The sequence below is a fragment of the Dipteris shenzhenensis genome, chromosome 27, assembly GCF_047967505.1.
Source record: "Dipteris shenzhenensis isolate YYH24624 ecotype China chromosome 27, Dip_SZ_1.0, whole genome shotgun sequence".
Taxonomy (NCBI): Eukaryota; Viridiplantae; Streptophyta; class Polypodiopsida; order Gleicheniales; family Dipteridaceae; genus Dipteris; species Dipteris shenzhenensis.
In genome coordinates this window covers 14,287,243-14,311,321 of record NC_141622.1, presented here as the reverse complement: position 1 = coordinate 14,311,321, position 24,079 = coordinate 14,287,243, and the positions used below count along the sequence as shown (strand labels likewise).

Here is a 24,079-nt window from a genome sequence, read left to right as displayed (position 1 = left end):
AAGTCTTTGGGAGAGCGACACCATAGTGTATTTGTGAACAAGTCGAGATGTTGAAGTGTGGCTTTTTGAAGCTTTAAATTGTATATCAACAAATCTAAGGCCTACACTCGTAGAAATGTGGGTGAGTAGGATTACAGTTTTCTTTAAAAGCAAAAAAAGGGAGAAAAATAAGCCATCGTGTTTGATTTTTGAACGTTACGTTGTCAGCTTTGGTAGCCTTAACCAGAAAATGAGAAGAAGTATCATTGCTTCTCCTTGCTAGGGATGGGATTTCAACCATCAATTGGGTTTCCGCTGGGACGTCCCCCCCTCCCCCCCAAAACACACACACATCCACCGACACACACACGGCCAGCCATGCCACCTGTGGCCTCTGCCAGGGGAATGAAACACGGGAAGCTGCTCAGGTGGACGAACGCCCAAATTGCCCGAGCAACCGGTGCCCGGCTCGGTGATTTACGGATGCCATGTGGCAAAAGCACATGGGAACAAGTGGCTCAACGAGAGGCGAGCTTTGAATTTCAGCGTGGTGATCGAAGCATCAATGCATCAATGGTGCCGGCCTTCTTCATGCAACAAACAAAACTAACAGCTTACCATCATCGCCTCGTATCGCCCTCTTCTTCTCTGCTTCGTTACTTGGTTACCATGCATTTCTCCTGTCCATCAATTGTCTGCTTTCCAATCCTATCGTATCGTTTGTCCTTCCATCGGAAACTACAATCTTAGTTTAGACAGGTTTTTGTGTGTGCTTAAGGTGCTCCCGACATGGGAAATTTCTGTTGCTGTCAGCGGCAAGAGGAGAAACCTCCAATTCCTCTCACCAATCCAGAGAGAAATGGTAACTTGGGTTATTAATGCCATATTCAAGCTCTGAAAAGAAATTTTCTCTTGCTGTCGTCGTCATGTATATATAGACAGGCCACTTGCAGCACAAATGCAATGATATCAGCGGTCGGCGAACACAGTTTTCACATAGTTGACGTATGCCAGCGTCATGTCCATTCGTGCAGGTGTCACAGGAACGCACAGGGGTGATCCAGCTGTGAAGAAATCTACTCAGAATGTGCAGTCTATAGCAGCACCTTTCATACCATTGGATGAGCTTAGAAAGGCAACTGAAGATTTTGGAGCAAAGACTTTAATCGGTGAAGGGTCATATGCCCGAGTTTACTATGCAACTCTTAGCGATGGAAAAGCTGCAGCGATCAAAAAGCTTGATGTCAACAATAAGCGAGAAGCTGACAGCGACTTCTTGGCACATGTAGCGAGCCCTTTAAGCTGCTAATAATGGGGATAATATATTTAAAGTCAACGAATACACTTATCGTTCTTGTCCATAGTTTTGACCCTGGAAATTTGATTTCCTGCAGAACTTTCGGCTTGCAGGTTTCCATGGTTTCAAGCCTGAAGCACAAGAATGTGGTTGAGCTTGTTGGGTACTGTCTTGATGGCAATCTTCGAATTCTTGCCTACGAATTTGCGGTGATGGGCTCATTGCATGATATTCTTCACGGTGGACACTCTAAACTTATATATATTTCCATAATAATTTCACTTGTGCACAGACATTTTCAAGGATAGCTTGTGGATGTTTGGTTCTTATATTTTCCAAGAGATGGCACTCTTGCCTGTCAAAGTCTGTTATGCACAGGTGAACCTAGATTGTACTATTTTTGCACTACAACTCCAAGGTATATGGCAATGGGCATTGTGCAGGTCGGAAAGGTGTGCAAGGTGCTCAACCAGGGCCTGTTCTTGACTGGATGCAGCGGGTAACGATTGCTGTGGGGGCTGCAAGGGGTCTGGAGTATCTTCATGAAAAGGTGCACCCTACAATCATTCACCGGGACATCAGATCCAGTAACATTCTTCTCTTTGACAATTTCATGGCGAAAATTGCGGATTTCAATCTTTCAAATCAAGCACCGGATATGGCAGCTCGCCTTCACTCAACCCGTGTTCTGGGTACATTTGGTTATCATGCACCCGAGTAAGCTTCCTACATTCCTTACAGATCCTCTTTTCAAGTCCAATATTTCTTGATCCCCTGACATCATTAATTGCCTTTGCTTCCTCTCTCTCTCTCTCTCTCTCTCTCTCTCTCTCTCTCTCTCCTCCACACCTTACTCTCTCTGTGTCTGTATTTCTGCTTCTTATGTTACTACTTTAACAGGTTAAAGTCTACATATGCGTGTGCATGTGAAAGCTTGAAGTCTAACCTACTTCTACAAGCACAAGGTCTTGGGAAGGCTACATATTGCAGCTCAAAAGCGGAAATAATGACCAAAAGGTGGATGAAGGAATTGTATGGAAGACATTGTTTGGAAATGCAAGCTGTAGTATTTGTACCGCAGAACACACAGTTTTAAGTACATTTCAAGAGGCATCTCAGCCAACACCACCTGTTTCCCTCCATGTCCAGCCACCTCAACAGTCCCCCTCACAAAGACCTGAGGAGGAAGAGGCCAAAACACCAAGAAAATATTGCCCCATTTCAACCGAGATGATCATAAAGAGCTCATAGACAAGAGCATCCATCCAAAAACAAGCTCCAAGACTCTTTCCACAAGAGCCACCCCATGGTTTTGACATATGAAGCCCCACAAGAGCCCTCATCAAATGAGCAGCTTATCAACAACTGGGAAACCTCCAAGACATGAGCAGTTTCCAAGCTCACAAAACTTCTCCATGATATGATACACAAGTCCAAGGAGACCAAAAAAATAAAATTCATTGCTAGCTTGATCATCACATACAGATAGACAAACATGACTTTGCGCAACCTTATGTGCTTTATTACAGAAATTGTCCTAATTGCATAATCAATCTCAAAAAAAGTTGGGACATGAAAGAATTGTCATGTCAAGCTAAACAAATGCTGCATAGTCTTGCATCGCTAGCAAATCCAAAATCAGTTTTGAAAACAGACTTTGGGGCTGAATTAAAGCTGAGCCAAAACCAGGTCATTTAGGTTGCATGTTGAAACGTAGACCCCCAAGACCCAATTTTCAATATCATAGCTTGGCTCTGACGTTGAGAAGACTGAAGCACAAGACTTGGATGGTTGTTTTCACTTCAAGTTTATTTGTTGTGCAGATGATGTTTGTGCAACAGCTTTTATTTAGAATAATAACGCAAATTACCACCTGAGAAAAAGAGCTTTGTGCTGTGTGCTGCTTTTTTGCCATTGTTGGTATTCTTTGTTGAGTAATACATTGAAACGGAAGATCCGAAATGTGACTTCTCAATACTCTCTCAACTGTTAGGTGGAGCAATCGCAGAGTGTGAGACACTGATGAACCTAGGCCAACCACCAGATGTTACCTATTGCGTTGTTTGCAACTGACCACACACTAATCTCTTTCAAATTCTGTAGTTCCAACTTGCCAGCGAATAGAGGATGAATCAACATGCTTTCAAGCCGATAGTTGTTGCTGATATGGTTGTTAGGTTCGAGTACCTAAAGGTCCTAAAATTTAAGTGTTCTTTTTTAAATAGAAACTCACTTATAAACATATATGTATACATATACATATACGAATACGTATACATAAGCATCTAGATTTAAACACTAGGGATGTTAGATACACACTATACACTACTCTTTACAAACTATAATGCAAGAGCATTGATGAAATTCTAAATAGCATACAATGCACAGTGTAATAGGCAATATTTTGAAACAAAAACCTATGTACCAACAGATACCTATCTTAGGGTTTCATACCTGAAGTTCCTAACGTGGTTGCTGGTGTGGTTATGAGCCACATGTGGAGGATACAAAACACATCTGCCAACGCTGTTTTTGTTGGATACTTCCTGAAATCTGCAGGTACTCCATGCTGTAAGTCATAGACATTCACTTTACTCATAGATCTACTATGAGCCTGCAACATTAAGAAGTCTCATAGGTTTCATTCACAATGCTCAATTCTCAAGCAAGTGGTCTTTTAGGATGCGGACCTAATGTCAAACAGTGAAATCTAACCCACTCCTAATTCACGCTGCATTGGCCAGACTACATCCTGCAGCTCAAAGCAAGAAATAAAAAACCAAAATAGAGATGAAAGATTGTATGCAAGATTGTTAGAGTTGAGGACATCACTGAAGATAGATGAAAGTGAAAAGCTGTATGTTCCTCCAGATTGTGCGTTACCTGGCCAACTAATGTCCTTTGTACATCACTGCTATATAATAGAAAGCGTGGCCTAAGGCCTCGGACCATGATGTGCACCTCCAACAAAATGTGCATACGTGTGTATGTATTAAGTGCAAACACACAAACCAAGCAGGGACACACACATATCCATGTATGTATGTTTGCATGTATTTGTATATATGTATCTCAGTTTATATAGGTATGTGCTCATGCATAGTTACTTATGTGTGCTTGTATATATGTTCTTTGTCTTGTTTCTTTGTGTCTCATATTTCAAATGTTCAACCTGTGATTTTCCATTTAACATAGTAGTTTGAATATTAATGGCGATTTTCTCATTTAAATATGTATTTGGCACTTTATTCTTATAATATCTTCATATGTGTCGGAATTCTGGTTTACTATTATGCGCAATTAGATTGCACATCTTCAGAGCTTTTCAACATATACTAGCTGTATATGGTTGGCCCCATTAGTTTTCACAATCAGTGACATGTACATTCTAGACGTTCGTAGACTCCATCTCCAAAAATTCATGTAAGCATAGTCTGAGCTCTAGACACATCTCTCAGTTGATTTTTCATCATTGAGCTCTTCATTGTGTGATACTTGTGCCTTTATGATTCTCTCAAATGTTTTGCCATCTAGGCAGGCAATGAGTGCTTTGCAATTGGAAAGACTCAGTAAGTGCCTAGTCACATGATCATGGGATCCAGTGATGTATTTAGGCTCAAGCTTAAGTGGATGAACCAAATAACCATGACATTGCCCAAAACCTCAATAAGTTCAAGCAAATCCTGTGCATTAGTAATATAAAGAATTAAGTGGCCCAACCTCCGTGAGTCCGAGCGAGAAAGATGCATATATAGTCATGTCATTTTAGAGGACTAGGGTCGCCCTTTTTAGCCATAAAGCGAGGCATTTCTTGCATAGGTTTTCAATCTATGCCTTTGCTTTCTCTCATGAGTCTGGGAAACTACAAGACCATCATGATCGGACATGTTATGGCTAAGATTTAATCCAATGTATTTACATTGGATAGATCTCTCTCTCTCTCTCTCTCTCGCACACACACACACGAGCGCACACACACACACACGCACATACATACATCATGTATTTACATTGGATAGATTGTCACACACACACACACACACATACACAGATACATAAACACATTACATACATATTGGTATGTGTGTGTATATGCACGTGAACACACCCGCATGTGTGGTTGGCACGTAGGCATATCGCTTCTTCTGTCTGTCCATCTTTTCTGGCATTGCCTTGTCACTCGTGACTTTCTGCTTTTTCTTCAACAGCATCTCCGAGCCCAGTCTCCTACTGCTTGCTTTGGCAAAGCTTTTTTGGATTTTTGCCATTCACTCACAAAGGCATGAGTTTCATCTTTTTTTTCACATGGGTTCGATATTGGGGACTCTGGACGCTGTGGAAAGACAGAAACCATAGAGTCTTTGGAGAGTCTATTTCTTCCATGTTTCACTATTTCCGGATGTCACTCAGGAAATCCCTTTATGATTGCCTATAGAAAAGGGGTAGGGAACAGATTGGAGAAAGGGGGATTGAGGAGAGGAATGGAGAGAGAGGAAGGGAGAGAGGGAAGGTGAAGGGATAGGGGCTTTTTGGCTGGCTGTACCAACAGATTTTTCTGTCTCTGCTGCCCTCATATCTTTCTCTGTATGTGAGTGTAGGCTCTACATCTTAGGAGTACATGCTGCTCATTTTCTACCTCTCCTATGGGGCAGATTTTACAGGTCCTTTCCTCTCTGGGGATCTTGGGTCTTGCCCACCTACCCCTCTCCACCTCGAGATCATGTAAACTAGTTCTGATTTTGCAGATTAAATGTCTTTTAAATATTGATACGTCTTCTCTGAGGTATTTCTGCATTCCATGGATGTCCATTGAGTTGATGTCCTATGTGTAGAACTGCATTTTTGTTCCCGGGTCTTGCCATAGCTTCCGTATGATTTTTTGCATCACTATTTCCCTGATTTCACATGCATCTTCTGGTATATCATCAGCTGTTATACCCCATGATTTCATCCAGTTCATTCCCTGTTTGTACCACCCTTTGATATTCGTAGCTTTCATCGCCTCGTGTGGTATCTTACTTTCATATGTGTTCTCAACTTTGTTGAGGTAAGACATGAATGAGAGGTGGGAAGGAGAGAGAGAGAGAGGGAGGGATTGGGGAGAGAGAGAGGAGGCTGCAAGAGGAGGAAGGAGGAGGCAGAGTAGATGGATTAGATGTCACATCAAAAGTGTACAATGAGTGGTGGATAAAGAATTATATAGTCCCTCCACATTTCCCACCTAAAGGGCCACTAAATGATCACCCCTTCCCATAAAATTGTGCCCTCAAAATACATGTACCAGTGATAACAGAAAAGAGGGGAATGACTGGACTTCCCTCAAGCAATCATAGCATAGCTCTAGTTTGACCAATCTTCTTCACTCAAAAAGTTTGCTCTCATTCAACCATTCCACAAACAAGCCCACAGACATGGTAGGCAACAACTAGTAAGCACCACAAAAGACTGAGATATCAAGTAAGACCGAAATCTTTTGCAAGCATACATCAAACTTGCAAGTGTCAATTCAGCAGCTGTGTATTTCCTTTCAGCTTCATTCTTCACACTAGTGGCATAGAAGACCGGCCTCATATATCTCAAACTCTCACCCTGCTATAAGAGGATGGCTCCAATAGCATCAAGACCCACTGAAGGATTAACATAAAAAGCCTTGGTAAAATTAGGAGTCTTCACACTTGTGATATTGCCAAGCAACTCCTTCACAGCCTCAAACACCTTCTCACACTCACTGGTCCAATTCAAAGGATCATGCTTTGCAACTTGTTGAGGAGGAAACAACACTTGAAACAACATGTGAATAAACCGAGACAAATACTTCACTTTCTGCAAAAAAGTATGCAATTGCTTGGTATTTGATGGAGAAGATAGCACAACCAATGCTTTGACTTTGGTTGGGTTTGGCTCAATACCATTTTCAGATACTACATGACCCAATACTTTGATACTAGTCCTTGCCAAGTGTGTGTGTGTGTGAGGCTTTACTGGTGGGTTTTTACCTCGTTTTGAGGTTTCCCACACAAAAATATAAGATTTCACTAAAAAAAAAAGTGTATGTGTGTGTGTGTGTGTGTGTGTGAGAGAGAGAGAGAGAGAGAGAGAGAGAGAGAGAATGCTTCATATCCCTACTTGGGTGTGTACTCTGTGTGTGTGTGTGTGTGAGTGTGTGTGTGTACACTTTTTTTTTTTTTTTGGTGAAACCAGTGACTATAAAATTAACATAAAATCAATGTACATGATGACATTAGACTCCAAAAGAGAGCCTAATGGAAGCACTCAAAAGCAGTGAGAAAACACTTCAAGGCTAGTAGCATCCAAATCCCTCATAGCATAACTATCATATAAAGATTGCTTGAGGGACATTATGAAGAAAGCATATGCCTGAGGGAACTGTTGTCCCATCCTAAAATGCCATCTCTATGTCCAAATAGTCCATAGTACCCAAAAACGAGCCCAATGTACACAGTGTGTGTGTGTGTGTGTGATGGTGTGTGAGAGAGGAGAGAGCTCTAGCCTTCCCCAACAGCTCTAGACCCTCCCCAACCAGCCCGTGAGCCTCAGCTTCCTGTTGCGCTGTATCAGAGCTCAAAACACGGTGATTTGGAGCATCTACTATCTACTGTACAGCCCGCCACAGCCTCGTACAGATTCCGTACAGGTGTAGCCTGTACGGACTGTTTTGCCTGATATAAGTTGCTGCTGCCAGTTCATCTCCGGCTCCTGGATCGATTTTATACAGGGTTTTGCTTGCGGACTGCATCTATACACTGATTTTGAAGTCTCTTTTCTCCCGCTTCTCTTCTCTTGGGTCTCTGGGTCCGGCGCACCTTTTCCATCGCCAAAATCTTCCCTCTTTCTCTGAAATATAGTTCATATGGGAATTTTTACTGGTTTTTTCTCTCCTTTTCCTCTATAAAACTGTTTTTTATCTTCTCTCGACCTCTACATCTCTCTTTCTCCTTTTTCTCCTTACAAATACACTCTTTTCTTTTCTCTGTGGGCTTTTTTTTGGGACTGTTTTTTTCTCTACTATCACTTTACAGGTACCTCCTTTCTGGGTTCCACCTTCTTCCAAAGATATGGCTGAATATTCCTGTGAAAAAACTTTTCAAAAGGATCGTTCAGTTCATTGCAAAAAGCAAAAGCAGACTGAGGGTCAGCATGCCCCGGTACATGATTCTATTGAGGCACAACTGGTTTATGATGTCATGCATGAAGGATTTGCAGACACAAGGAAAGAGTGGAAAGACTCGGTTTCATCGGTTGGCCTCATGATTGAAGTGGATGAATTGTGGATCCAGTTAGAGAATATGCCAAAAATGCAGTCATTTTATTTTTCCCAGGTCGGATGCCACCTGCTGCAGACGTAGGCAACTAGTTGACCCGCACACTGGCTGGCTCGTTTGTTCGCAAGGTACACTATGCAGCCAGGGGTTTTTTTGAGGCCATTATGGTAGATGAGATTCACAAGCAAATGATTTTGAAACATTCGCCCCTCTTTTTTGGGCAGCAAATAGTGCACGTATTGCCATGTCTCCCACAAGGGATTTTCAGGCTTTGATCCGACACTGATGTCCGGTATGAAGTTGTAGACTTCCTGCAATGCATGGATTCACTCTTGCCTAAAATTACAGCGACTTTAGGCAAAGTGGTTTGCCCACTACGGCCTAATGGCAACTCGAATCGATTTTACATTCTCTGGGATACTGATAATCCCACACCACACTCTTATTCAGTCACGGTGAACAATGTCAACATGGGAAGCACTTTTTATAAAATGGGGATTATTTGCAGGGGCTTGCTTTGACTGCAAAAAATTTGGACACATGGCTTCGTAGTGTCCAATGAATCAGCATAAAATGCCTCCTGCTACTTTGCCTGTTCAAATGCCTACTAAGGATGCTCCTACCTCTATTGGAAACAAAAACAAAGGTAGTAGACAACGTTTTGGAACTCAGGATAAAGGCAAAGCTCCAGTGGTTTCAAATGGAAATGTTTCTTCACATTCACCTCTTGCTATTCAACCCTTAACAAAAGGACCAAAACCTCCAATTGATGGATGACAAAGTCCAAGAAAAGTTATTTCTGCTCGAAGACTTCCACCCCCTCGCACTTGGAATGGTGCGTCTTCTAGTGGAAACTCCCCAGAGGTCAATACAGGAATTGGGATCACATGGGCTGCAGTGACAGCTAGCAGAACACTCTTCCCTAAAGAAGAGGTTGCTACTTTGCTGTCTACTCCTCAGGGAAGAGGCCTTGACCCTGAGATAGAAATGCAGGGCTGACATCGTGAAAGTTGCTGTTGTACATAGCTGTTATTTTACTATAAATATCTGTAAATATGACTGCTCATATCAAATGTTTTACACTTAATGTCCAGGGGATGTGTGACAGTAGGAAATGGAAATCTGTGTGGCTATATATCAATAGATTTCAGCCTGACATAGTGGCATTACAAGAACACAACCAACATGTCTATGCAGGAAAGACAGGTCACTACTGTGGCTATGATATTTTCTATGCTGGGGAGCACTCTTTCTCAGGGGTAGTCTTCCTGATCAAACATGAGCTTCAGCCAGTTATTGCTTTAAATGACAATCAAGGCAGATGGCTTATTCTTCAATGCATCATTCAAGGAGAGGTGTTTGAATTTGCTTCTGTCTATGCACCTCAATCCTCTCGAGAAAGAACTGCAATTTGGGATGCCGTGCAACAATATCCATGGAGATATCATGCCTTTATATGTGGGGATCTCAATAATGCTCTGCAACAGGGTGACAATACCTCCGGACATACTCATATGTTAACCCCTGAAAGGCATGCATGGTCTCAATTACTGATGCATCTTGATTTGGTTGATCTTTGGAATGAATTGCAGCCAATGCTGCATAGTCGATGAAATAAAATCCCACTGAACAGTATCAAAAGCTTTGGCAATATCAACTTGCAATAGCAAAACATCCTGCTGCATGTATTTGGCATATTCAATTCCAACATAGGCATTAGAAATGTTATCTGTGATATGCCTACGCGGAACAAAACCATATTGCGCAGGATGCAACCCATCATGTAAAAACCCCTTTACCCGATCGACAATCATTTTGGTAGTAACTTTGTAAATGACTAGCATAAGTGATAGGTCTCCAATCAGCCAAAGATTCACAATTTTGCTTTTTTGGAAGGAGTTTAACAAGACCTCTTTTCCATGTGTCTAGCATTTTCTGATTTTGCCAAGCAGCGTTCACCATATGCAGCAATGTATGCTTCAAAAGAGGCCAATATTCTAGAAAAAACTCAACTGTAAGACCATCCCATCCTGGAGATTTCCTTCTACCACAGGATTTGATTACATCTGACAATTCCCTCTCAGTAAAAGATTCCTCCAATTCCAAAGCTTGAGTAGTGGAAATAATAGGAGAAACATGCTGTAACAGTAAACTTCTTGCAGACAGAACCTGCTGCGAGGGAGGAACTGCAGAACCAAACTGCTGAGAGAAATGATGCACACAAACAGAATCAAGCTGTGACCGTGAGGTAGTCCATGAACCATCAGGCAGAAGCACCATGCAAATTACTGTTTTTAATCTCCTCTAATGCAATCTTTTGAAAAATTGTTTGGAAAAGCAGCCTTTATCTGTAAAGGCCCTTTGTCTTGCTCTAGTCTCCCATTTAACCAGTTTCCTGTGATCATTGAGTTGAAGACAATGTCTAGCTTGGCATAGTGTTGTTTGCTCATGCAGGGACAATGAACGAAGATAACTGAGTTCGGTGAGGTCGTGACAAGTGAATTTGGCCTAAGCAATAGTTTCCCTCAGAGTCTTCATGTAAGACTTGCCATAACCTCTAATCACAACTTGCATTTTGGAAACAAAAGAATCCCATGCATTATCAATATCAATATGGCTATGAGAAGACAAAGAATGAGATGCTTCAGTAACCATGGCCTTGAAAGCAGCATGCTGCAAATAGCTATTGTTCACGATCAGATGTCGCCTTTGTGGCAATCTATCATCTGGCATATCATTTTGCATGTAACATCACCATTTTGTTGCGGAGCTACACTATACCATCAATCCAGATGTGCCTGATAAGAAGAAAGGGCATTATGTTGGAAAATGTATCCGGGTGACAAACAACTCTAATTCATGAGTTGGCCAATTTCGTTGAGAGGGAGAAAGCTTCTTGCTTTCAAAGGCTACTGGCCTTCCCTCTTGGAGGAGAACTGCTCCTACCGCAATGCCACTTGCATCGGTTTCAAGGAACAACGGTTTTTGAGGATCAACTATTTTTAACACCGGTCCTGTGACCACAGCTTGTTTTATGGCGTTAAAACTTTCCTGTTGATTCTGTCCCCATATAAAAGGTACTTTATCTGAGGTCAGATCAGTCAATGGCGATACTATTTCGGAATATCCTTTGATATGCCTTCGATAAAATTGTACAAATCTTAAGAATGATCGCAAAGCGGTCAGACTCTGAGGGATTGGCCAAGTCAGTATCGTAGCCACTTTCTTTGGATCCATTTCTACCCCCTCTGGAGTAATTATGAATCCTAAATATTCAAGTCTAACCATACACAGTATAGTTTTCATCTTATTTACATAAAGACTGGCTTTCCTCAAAATACTGAACACTATTCTTAAGTGTTCATGATGCTCAGTAATACTTTTACTGAATACCAGAATATCATCGATAAAATGTACTACAAACTTTCCGATATACGGACGTAGTAAATCGTTTATAAGCATGATGAATGTAGCTGGAGCATTGGTAAGTCCAAAGGGCATTACCAAAAACTCATAATGACCAAACCTGCTTCTAAAAGCGGTTTTATGCACATCCTCGGCTCTAATACGGATCTGATGGTAGCTACACTTAAAATCTATCTTACTGAAAATTACGGCTCCGTGTAATGCATCTAGCAAATCATCGATCCGAGCCATCGAATACCTGTGCTTAGTAGTGATATTATTCAATGCTCTGTAATCTATACAGAGGCGAAAAGTATCATCTTTCTTCCTCTTTAATATCATTGGGGAAGCAAAAGGTGAAAAACTTGGTTGAATCTGCCCCAGCTTGAGGTACTCTTCCAGTTGTCTTCGCACCTCAGCTTCTTCTGTAAAACTTAATCTATAGGGAGGTCTATTTACAGGTTCTGTCCCCGGGATAAGCTCAATTATATGCTGAACATTCCGCTCTGGAGGTAACCCATAAGGTAACTCATCCCTAAAACAATCAGAGAACTTCTCCGATATCTCTTTAGCCAACTCGGCCATTTTTCCATCTTGGGTAGCCTCAGTGCTAGTCGACGCATCATCAATCGACTCTACCGATGCTATACACAGACACAGAAACTCTTTTGGAGTCTTCCGAATTTCCATGGCTGAAATCAATGGTCCTCGAGGTAAATCCTTTACACCTCGCAAAACATATTCTACCCCGTTCATCTTGAACTGGTAAATATGCTTTTTCCAATCAATGGCTGGATTTTTCCAAAAATGCCAAGCCATGCCTAGGGCTATATCTGCGTGAGCAAGTCTGGTCAACTCAAAGTCCAGCTTCTCAACATAGTCCTGTATTCGAAGTTCCAACTGGGTAACCCTTTGGTCCCATACTTAAGTTGAACTTCCGTCCGCCATCGTGATCGTATACGCATAGTTAGACGGACTAGTTCTCAACTTGAGCCTCTTAATAAGCTTCGAGTTAATTACATTGTGCGTTGACGCTGAGTTAAACAACACAATCACATCATGATTGGCTACTTACCCTTTCATTTTAATCAACTCGGGCTCATCGAAAACCGTATACCTTGTTGCTGCGGGCTTGGAAAGGATGTTATCAGGTGCACCGCTTACTAACTTAGTAACAGACACACTTAACAACACAGGTACTAACCTCTGAGAAGGTCCCGCCAATTGCATCTGCATATGTTCCGCATTGGGACTCTCTTGCATTTTCGCGTCGCATTAAAATATTATCATATTGGCCGTGCGATGGTCTTTGTTTAGTGGACAATCTTTCCACTGATGTCGCTGAAGGCAGCCGAAGCACAATCCTTCTTTTCTATGTTTTTCTTTTTGCTCAGGGGTCAACGAGGACTTTGACCAAGCCCGGGCTGCCATTGGAGTTACTTTTCTTTTCACCCCAACGGTGATACTTGTCTTTGCTTGTCCCTCAGCTGGCTTCACCTGCTTGGTTTGGCCACTTGGCTGCGAGACACTTGTCTTTGAAGTCCATTTCCTCTGAAATCCCCCTTTTCTCGAATACTCATGCTGAGTCCCTGCCTGCACAAACCCACTAGGTCTGCCTCTGGCATCCTCATAGTTTAGGGCTACTGCAATAGATTCATCTAATGTATCACATATTTAGCCCGAACTTCCATTTTAATCTTGTCGTTCAGTCAATAGATATAGTCTTTCAACTGAACCGACATAGGGAGAGTGTGAGCTCTTTGATACTACTCCGACACACTCCACTACAGTGATCTCTCTGATTAGTGCATTACATCGAGCTTGATGTAGACCGCTCTACATCAACAAGTGACTTCTTCAACATTGCTTATTCGATCGATGCCTGAGGTACTTCGCATTGATTGACTTCCCGATTGGTTGTGGTACCTGAGGCTTCTACTTCGACATTGGTGACTCTCCTTCCGGCATTTTGAGAGTCATCATGTGAGTGCTCCATGTAGCTAATCCATGGACTTCACTGACACATATTTTGGGGCATTACTACCTAGTGCTTCATCGACATCATCATCGACTCGCAAGGATGTGAACACATGTGCACTGGCTACGTGGAGGACATGTATTATCATAAGAGATCTATTTTTTATTACTACATACTTGATGTTATTTTGGGGTCCTCTGCCCTGGGTAGTCCCCCTTAAATGATATGTATTGAGTGGTTGATTTTCAATGAGTCTAAAGGTCCTCTCCTTGGATAGTCCTCCTAAAAAGATGTATTGGTTTTCCTATTTTGGTGTATGGCTTCCTAACATGTCGTGTTATGAAGCCAAGGGGGGATGTACCGTGGGAGCCATGTATTGGCTTTGATAGGTTTAGAGGGGGATGTATTGTGGGAGCCATGTATTGGCTTTGATAAGTCTCGTTATCAAGCCTGGCCGAGTTCCACGATGTTGGTGTATTCCTAGACCTATGAGCTGGTCATGTAGCCATGCTATAACGTGAGTCTCTGAGCATGTTGAGTCTCAAGCCATGAGAGTGCTTGGATCAACCTTTGAACATGCTCAGAGTTTAGCCTCTGAGTTACATAGGGTGCACAGTTTAATGATCGTCATTGTCATGTTCTGTTTTTTGTTCCATTCCAATAGTCCCTCACCTTAGACTGTCATTGTCATGTTCTGCTCTTGGTTCCATTCCAGTCGTCTCTCACCTTGCCTTCATGGGGGGGTGTTGGAATATGAAGCCAAAGTGAGTCTAAAATGAGTGTTCTAGGTGGTCTAGGCGTGGTTTTATAGTCTAGTGAGTTTAGACATGCCACGTGTCATATTGGGAGATATCCCATAGACATTGTGACTTTCTGGAGTGTAGTGGCACACTATTTAGTGTTGTACTTGTCTATGGTCTAACATATCAGTCAACATCAAGCTCTTTGGTATCATGTGAGTACTTGTCCATTGCTTTCATTTTCTTTCCATTTCATTTCCATTATGCTTGTTATCTTTCCTTTTCATTCCTAGTGTTAGCTTGCTTCTCTCTCTACTACTATGATCTTTCAGTCTGCACGCTCGGGTATATACATTCAAGATCCCAATCCAGGACTCTCCCGTCGTGACTCCCATCCAAACTGCCCATCTTGGGCTAAGCTTGCCTTGATCGTAGACCTCTGGAGCCAAAGTCTGTGAGACCAAGATGCATACTTCTCCGCTCCATCCTACTGTTGGGGACCACTCCTCCGGATCTCTCCCTGACAGGAGGTGGTGGCACCGTCTGATGTCTGATGATGAGAACATATGCTCCTGGATCAAAAGAATGTCCACTGTCCGCCCTACCACGGCCCTCTGGACCTCCTGCCGGAGTATTAGGTGCTGCGGCTAACTACAAGCACGATCGTGGAGCCCATGCATGTTCCAACTCACTATGGTTCAGCTCATGAGGGCGGGGGTGCAGAGAACAAGGCTCTCGTGTGAGTGGGTGCGTGTTCCAGAAAGACTGTCTTAAGTGACTTTGTCGAGGGTTTGGAGGGAGAATAGTCCGTGTTTGTGCAACAATGCACTAGGGTGGATACCGGCTCAATGTTGATTTTCCGTGCCCACTTCGTCATGAAGGAGACTTCCACCCCAAACCGCTCCGCACACTTCTAGAGGGGCCAGTACTATGCATGATCCACAGTTGCCTCAAGTGGCAATTTGATAACTCATGCTACCAAACCACACATCGGCTCCTCTCGCATGAAGCTCAGTTGGGAATTCACCTCCGCACCATGGACGTACCAAAGATCCAGTCCCTATGCTCCCATCCTCTCGTCCATCATGCGTGCAATCTGGTCTCCCATAATAGCATCAAACACCTTTGGGGTCCACTTCTCCAGCCCTGTGGAGGCGAATTGGAAAATCCAAAAAGGATGTGTCTGAGAGCCTACTGCAATGATCAAACCCCCCTTTCGTGGCTGCAGGATCATAAGTGTTACCTCCAGTGGTAAAGGATAGGAGTCTCGGATCTCCAGGTGGACCGTGGCTGCAATGATCAAACCCCCCTTTCGTGGCTGCAGGATCATAAGTGTTACCTCCAGTGGTAAAGGATAGGAGTCTCGGATCTCCAGGTAGTTCCAGGGTCCCAACCTCTAGAAGTCCCGCGGTAAGGGACGCCTAGGATGGACGTGGGGGGTGGGTCGACGAGCCCCGGCCCTCTGGCTCCCTCCCTGGGTGAGCCTGGTGCTGCGGTGAGGGAACAGAAGGGGACGTCGTCTTACCCTTGTCTGCTGGTAGGGGTGTCGAAGCCTGGGAGGGGGGGGGAGGTTGAGGAACCTGCTATGGAGGTGGAGAGGGGGGCAGCGGGGCCAGAAGGAGATGGAGGGACTGAGGGAAGGGGGCGGGTGGTGAGAGTGATCATAGCAGGGGGCCCAGGGGGGGATGAGGGGGCAGGGGCAACCCGAGGGGGGGGAAGAGGGGAAAGGGGGGAGGGATCTGGAGGAGGGGGTGAGGGGAGGGAAAGTGGGCGATCACAGGCTCCTCGTGCTGATCAGGCTCGCAGGGGCTCTGGATCCGCTCCTCCTCAACGGTTGTCTGACTATTGTCCACCATCGCCACATCAGGTGCTCTTGGGGTTTGGTTCTGATGCGAGGGTGGATGCGAACGTTGAACATCTTCCATGTGACGAACATCTGGCTCGGCGGTGGCCCCTTTCGTTGAGGGAGGTGGATCCCCACGCAAGGGCTCCTGCTGCTGCTGCTCCTCCTCCTCCTTAGGTGCCTTGCGGACAACCTTGTCTCTCTCTCTCTTTGCATTTGGCCATCCGCTTGCAGTGCTTGCGAGCCTGTTGGCTTGGTTTCTTTTTCTTTTTAACCTGGGTCCAATCCCCTTCTGAAGGGGTCACCCAGGGGGTCTGAGACTCCTTCTGCTCCTGTCTGAGGGGGCACGTGATGCTGGTTTGCTGGCTCTGCCTACTCTCTGCGGTGGGGGAGGAGGGGGAGGCCATGGGGGCAATCTCTGGTGAGGTGACCCATCTGTCTGCACTGAAGACACTGGCCTGGAAGCCTGGAAATCTCCACACGTTGGCGAAGTGTGCCTCCTTCAAGGGTCTAGAGGAGGATTAACTTTGGGAGGGACTCTAGGCTCTCAACCAGCAGTCTGATCCTAGGGACTCCATCATCTGCTAGAATTGAGGCGGCCTACTCTGGCGGGGACTCGAGCACAGTGCCAAATGCCTGACCAATGGAGGGGAGGATGGCTCAATACTCCTTGGGGAGCCCTGTGAAGCGGAGCGGAACCGGAAAACGTGGAACATGATGTGTCGTATCCATGTCCTCCACTGTAAACCCATGATACCAAGGAAAGAGGTAAACTAGATGCGGGCCAAGGAGGATGGGGCTCTGCTCCATGAGTGTCGAGGCAGTGTCAGGGGAGCTCAATTGGATGAGGAAAATGCCTCTTCCTTAGATGGTGACCTCCTAGATGTGGTTGCCCTCTAATGTTAAGCTCGCTCTTGCACCTGTCTTCGTGTATGCGTGAGGCCCACAATTTTTCCCACAATCATTTTGTCCTGGAGGGATTGAACTGCGTGCTGTACCTGTTGCTTGTCAGCTAGGGAAAGAAGAACCTTAACGGCTGTGGGAGTCGAGGGTGCTGCCATAGAGCCCCTCTGGCCAGACCAAGGGTTACCACCAAGATGTTCTTTCACCTTAACAAGCATGAATGCTCCTACTGGGAGGCAAATGAAAAAAGGGGAAAGAGGAAGAAGGGCGTCGAGGCGATGAAAGACAAAGAGGCGGAGGAGAGAGGTGGAGAGGGCAACAGGGAAGATAGAGGGGAAGAGAGGAAGGAGGTAGAAAGGAGAGGAGAAGGAGGAAGGAGTGGAGGGTTGGAAGGAGGGCGGGAGAGGCAGGAGAAATGGAGGAGAAAGGAGGGGGGAGGCGGAGTGGCGGGGGGGGGGGGGCACGCTGGTGGCAGAGTCAGGAGGTTGAGAGGAGGTGCGACGCGGAAGGGAGAGGCGGGAGAAGAAAGGGGCCTAGGAGCATCAAGGGGTGGGAGTAGAGGAGCAGGGCGGAGCGGGGAGAAGGCATAGGGCGGGGCGGAGAAGGCCGGGTAGAGTGGAGGCGGAGGAGGAGGTTGGGCGGAGCGGGAGCGAGGGCAAGGCAAGGCGGAAGGGCGGTGAGGAGGGGGCAGTGGGCGGAGCAGCTAGAAGCATTGGGCAGCAGGCCCTCAAGCTGCCACGGGTGGAGGGGAGAGCTCACCGAGCAGCCAGGAGCTCACCGAGGAGCTCTCTAGAGGTGTCATTAAAGTTTTTTTTTTTTTCAAGAAAATTACTTCATTAAGTATGAATGAAAACCGCGAGAGCAAGCTCAAATGCGGGAGTACATCATGCAGTGCATGAAAAAAAACAGCTCAAAGTGAGCTAATAAAGAACCAAGGTAGAGGCTGAAAATGCCATCTCAACCTTGAAGGCAACTCAGAGAAGAAAGGAGATCCCCTCCAAACTCTGAAAAAAGTAACTCTCCTAGCAGTCGCTGCTCTCGAGGATCCCTGCATGCTCGCCCAAATGGCCATCAGAGTGTGTACTGTGTCGGTCCAAATACTAGCCATAGTCTTGGAAGGGTGAACTTGGATAACCTCCATCGCCTTTGTACCCCTGGCTCTCCAAATATGCCAAGCTGCAATGCTAGCCAAGATCTCCCAAGACGTGTCTACTGAGGCATGAGCAGCTCTAAAAGGACTGTGGGGAACATCCTAGAGGGAACAAGACTCCATTGAATGTCGTTGTACAATGAAAGCTGGATCTGGATCATGTCCCTCGAAGAACACCTGTGGGCCAGTAAGAGATAACCAAGCCATTGAACCCCAGGTCATATAGAAAGATGTTGTATGAAAGATGCTGAAAATCCTAGCAACACCTTTCCAGATTGTCCTCGCCTGTTTGCACTCCCAAAGGCAATGCTGTACTGACTCAACTGCCATGTGACAACGAGGACAAGTAGGGTCAGCCCTGAACCTGGATCTCCACAGGTTCACTGCAATCCCTCCATGAATAGAAAGCCAAAAGAAAAGAGTGACCTTTCTATTCTTGAGGGATTTCTAGAGCCTACGCTAAAAGTTCTTCCGCACAGCTGTAGAAATCTGAAAACTATCCCAGTGTGGTGCTCTGGAGGGCCTCCAACCTCTACTGCTGAGCTGAAATCTCCAGGCATTTCTAGCTGTATATTGAAAGAAGGGAAAGCTCTTCTCTCGGTGCCCCTCATCAATCTAGGTTTTGCATGTCTCCTCTTTGGGAATTGCCTCTTGTCATAGTAACGTACATGGATTTCACCCTTTTTTTTAAATGTGTGTGTGTGTGTGCATGCGCGTGTGCACATACATAAATACACATCTATATACATAACATATATATGTATGTATGTGTATACACACGCGCACACACACACACACACACACACACATTTTTTGTTCTTGGTCAAATCCATGTATTTTTATATTACAAGAGGTTGTCCCAAAGTGGAGATCAATAAATACAAGATAAAAAAGATAAGTAGACAGTGTCATCTATTTGTTGACAAACAAATAGGAAATCATAAAAGGATAGTTTGAGTGACATCCGGAAGTAGTAGAACATGGAAGAAGTAGGCTCTCGAAAGACTTGGTGGTTCCTATCTTTCCTCGGAGTCCAAAGTCCCGATATACATCCGAAAGGCGCAAGCTACTGTGGCTGGCCTTGACCTCATCTATGGCATAGGAGTCTGTACAATGGGACATGAATATGGTTTGCAAGCCTAGGACTCCATATGTGATGGGACAAATTGATGTACTGGGTCAATACCAAGGATTACAAGGTCTATGCTTGTGAGTGTGTGAACACGTGTGTGCGTAGGTGTGACTAATGATGTGTCAGTCAGGAGGTTGTGATTGAGTGAATCTGGGAGTGTGGTGTGATTGAGAGATTTTGATTGAGAAATCAATGGAGAAATTAGTGAAGCTTGGCTCTCATGTATGTATCAAGTGCCTATATATTGGCCTTCTCTCATGAATGAACAAGAGTTATTTTGGTTGTTCCACTCCCATCTTACTACTTAGCCATGATCCAACATGTGGTATCAGGGCCACTTCACCCTCCTTGAGCCTTATTTTCAGTGCCATGTCATCATCTTCTTCCCAAATGAAGGATTTCTTCCCTCTCTTCCCACGTTTTCACCCCTTAAGCTTGTTCTCTTCAGTCTATGAAACATTGTCGACGCCCTTTGAGCTCAAGAATCTCCATGCTAGGGTGAATCTCTGGCTAGGAGGAATTGACAAGTGCTCACTTCATCTGTCCGTGCCGACACAATACTCAGTCTGCGCCATTTCGCCAAATGCGACCTGCTAGAGACAAGTCTCTCTAATTCCTCTCAGGGGAAGCTGGGCAACGCCTAGAGCTACCTCTAGTTCAAATCTAAGCTCATATGCTTCAGTATTCAAGGCACATTTGACGAATTATTGGCTAGATCTTCTGTTGTTCTCTCTACCGACCTACGCATCTATTTCGCCTTTCTTTGCTATTGGATCTTGCCTACAAAATAGGCTTTCATTTTCCCTAGAAAGCCCTCTCAAACCTACTTGCTGCTGGTTGAATTTCATTTCCTTCATGTCTTTGGATTTTGACAATTTGGTCTTATGGTCAACTAAAAATTGGGGTTTTTGACCTTGACTAAAAGTTTTCAGTATGGGTCTCATGTATGTATCAAGTGCCTATATGTTGGCCTTCTCTCATGAATAAAGAACAAGAGTTATTTTGGTTGTTCCACTCCCATCTTGCTGCTTAGCCATGATCCAACAATATGGACAGACTATTACTTTTGATAGAGCCTCGTGGCCCATCCACTACTCTCATCTATCACAATGTGGATCATGTCGTTAGAGATGACCTCCTATAGCTCACACATATAGGATTTGGCTAGCACCCCATAAGCTTTTGATAAAACTCAGCTTCTACACAAATCACTACCTGCAGATCTTTGAGGAGGATTTTACGTATCCCTCTGGCTAAACTTGGATCCATATCCCATATGCATTCAGGACCTCAATTGGGAAATTCCAAGTATCCTCTCACTAGCTACATATTGAGATAGGACAAGTAGAGGGCACCCCAGGCAAGAGACGGATCTACATTCTACATGCAATAGGTTGAGATAGAGGAGCACTTTGCATTTAGATGCCCTGTATAGTATAAGATCCGTGGAGCATCATTGTCTATTTAGAAGCACATTTCAACTGCTCAAAGATTTCGTATCCCAATGATGCATGTTGAATTATCTGCTTGAGATCCAACAACATAGAGTCAAACTCCTTTGAGTGTAGAGGTGAGACTAGGAGGGACCATCAAAGGCCAACCAAAGGACAATCGCATGCTTCTTCTCTAGTGACTTGAGCAAGAGGCAACAGGGAATCCAAAGAGCATGACACAGCACACTTCCCCTCGAGTTGACCCTCACATGAGGACCACATACTTCCTCTTTACTATTTGACTTGGGGAGACAGACCACTATAGTGATGGTACCACTCGTTAGACAACGAGCTACCTCTTGGAGACAAGTTGATTAGGATGAGCACCATCAACGCGCTATTATTGATTTCCTTCTTAGATGGCGCTAGCCCTCACCAGATTTAAAGCCATTGTTGTCTGAGATCGTCCCTTCTGTCCTTAGCCAGCCGACAGAGTGGGTCCCACACAGAACATACATAGGTTCTATCACTCACATGGTCATCTGGATTGGCTGGTCATTGACGGGGATCTCCCTCCCCTTTCTTTTCTTTTAAGTGTTTTTTGCTCTTCTAAGGACATTTGTGTAATTTCTAGTAGAGACAACACAGTTTATCCCTCTATTGTTGTTCACATCTTAGACATTAGTGTGGGCGTGGATGCCCACTTTAGTGGCCCACACTTATCTTTTATGGAATCTCGTTTTTCTTCATTCTCATAGACCCTTCGGTCTTTCAAATTCATTAATAAACTCTCTCTCTCTCTCTCTCTCTCTCTCTCTCTCTCTCTCTCTCTCGTTTCCCATTGCCCCACTCTTGTTTTCCCATGTCTCTCCCTTTTTTGCTTGTTGTCCACTCTTCACTTGTGTACTTGAATCTTGTAATGATTCTCCATTTTAAGATATTGTTGTTCTAACGATTGCATATATGTGGTAATCTATGTACTAATAAGCTCCAAAGGTTGGATGTGTATTGGAAATTCAAGTGACCATAGCAAACCATTCAATTGGGCAGCAATTATTTAGTTAAGTTGTATTTGACTGAGTGTCATTGATGCAATGTGAATTTTAGGTATGCAATGACGGGGCAGCTTACTCAAAAGAGTGATGTTTATAGTTTTGGAGTGGTGTTGCTAGAACTTTTAACTGGAAGGAAACCTGTGGACCACACCATGCCTCGTGGGCAGCAAAGCTTGGTCAACTGGGTAAAGCTTGAATCTTGATGGTATTAATGATATGAATCTATATACGTGATGTTACTATGGGGATTTATTTTAAAGAATACTATAGATTACTTGAGTGTTATGCTTCTTATAGGCCATTCCTCGACTCAGCGAAGACAAGGTGAAGCAATGTGTTGATCCTAGGATTAAGTCAGCCTATCTCCCAAAGGCAGTTGCAAAGGTAACTTCAAATGGTTTTATGAAGATTTATGCTTGTGTATCACACTATGCATTGTTTTCTATGGGAAGAGGAAGGATCGAGAAACCAATACATAAGGGTGAGCATGCCATAACAAGTTAACTGGAATTTTTAATATGAAGTTATCACATTTGGGTCATAGGATGGTTTTATAGTACATAATTAAAGTAGGATGTTGAGGGATGGTAAAAATGATATTTTTGACATGCTAGACATAAGATTGTAGGCATGGTGAAGATGTGTATTTGATTTGCTCTTAGGTCTCACCAAAATAGATTTTATAAGCATAACTCATTGTTCAAATTTTCATGTTTTGGTCACCCTTTCTTTGGAGAAGAGTCTTTTTCCTTGTGTGTGTGAATGACATGTGTATATGGTTATTATGTGCATGTGTGTATTTGGTCAAGACATGTATGATATTCATATGCCTTCCTTATTGAAGAATGTAATGTATGTGTATGTGAAAAATATGTATTTAGGAGTCCAACAGAACAAACAGCTAGCTTCCCATGGCTCCTTGCTCCCCTCAGCCTCTGCCTCCCGCTCTCTCAGCCTCTCTCTCCATATCCCTACCTCCCCCTCCCCTCATCCTCTCTCTTCCTCCCCCTCTCTCCCCCTTTGCTCCCTCCTTCACCCTCTCTAGTTAGGATGCTCTTCAAAAATGAAATTCAGCTCTAGGCTTTGGCTGTTTTGAAAAACGAATTTCAGCTCCAAGTTTTGGCTGCCACAAAAAATGATTTTGATCTAGGAAGTGCTGCTGCTCCAAACATTATTCAGCTCCAACCTTGGCTTCTCAAAAAACAGTTTCGATTCAGGTTGCTGCTCCAAAACGAAATTCAGTGCTAGGCTTTGGCTGCTCCGAAAAACAAATTTCAGCTCCAGGCTTTGGTTGCACCAGAAAACGATTTCGATCCAGGAAGTTTGCTGCTCCAAAATGAAATTCAGCTCTAGGCTTTGGCTGCTCCAAAAACGAATTTAGCCTCTTAGCCTCTCCCCTTTCTGGACCCCTCCCCTCTTACTCTCTACCCCTTCCCTTCATCCCTTCCCTCTCCCCTCTCACCCCTTCCTCCTCTCCTCTTAGTCCCTCTTCTTAGAACTCCCTTAGGTTCCATGTCTCTTCTAGCTCTACCCCCTTAGAATTCCTTTAGGTTCCCTGCCTCTCCTTGCGGCCTTTCCCCCTACTCTTCCCCCTGAGAATTCCCTTAGGTACCCAGCCTCTCCTTCCTCTTTTCCCTCCCCTTCCTTTCTTGCTTCTCGCCTCCCTCTGAACCCTCTCTGAATGACGGATGGATCTTCATTGGTTTGAATCGGCCTTTCATCCTTGATTGAACGATCATTCAATCACAATCCTCATCTACTTCGTATTTTTTCAAAAGAAGAGCTGCTACAGTTACAAAAGGATGTGGAGCTTGAGAGCTCCACCACACTCTTTGCTCACATTAATGGGTCCCACCCTTCCAGATCATAAGCTAGGGGCTG

General features: G+C 44.3%; 1 protein-coding gene across 1 annotated transcript in view; it reads left to right on the top strand.

The window, feature by feature from the left end:
* Positions 1–235: 235 nt before the first annotated feature.
* The window catches only part of LOC147883905 (protein CYTOSOLIC ABA RECEPTOR KINASE 5-like), a 48,009-nt gene continuing 24,165 nt past the window's right edge, over positions 236–24,079 (top strand). Inside the window, exons 1-7 of the mRNA XM_087398667.1 lie at positions 236–609; positions 758–841; positions 1,014–1,264; positions 1,390–1,516; positions 1,720–1,993; positions 22,251–22,383; positions 22,496–22,582. Coding sequence (XP_087254793.1) covers positions 769–841; positions 1,014–1,264; positions 1,390–1,516; positions 1,720–1,993; positions 22,251–22,383; positions 22,496–22,582 — 945 coding nt within the window. The 5' untranslated portion in view covers positions 236–609; positions 758–768. The remainder of the gene's footprint in view (positions 610–757; positions 842–1,013; positions 1,265–1,389; positions 1,517–1,719; positions 1,994–22,250; positions 22,384–22,495; positions 22,583–24,079) is intronic.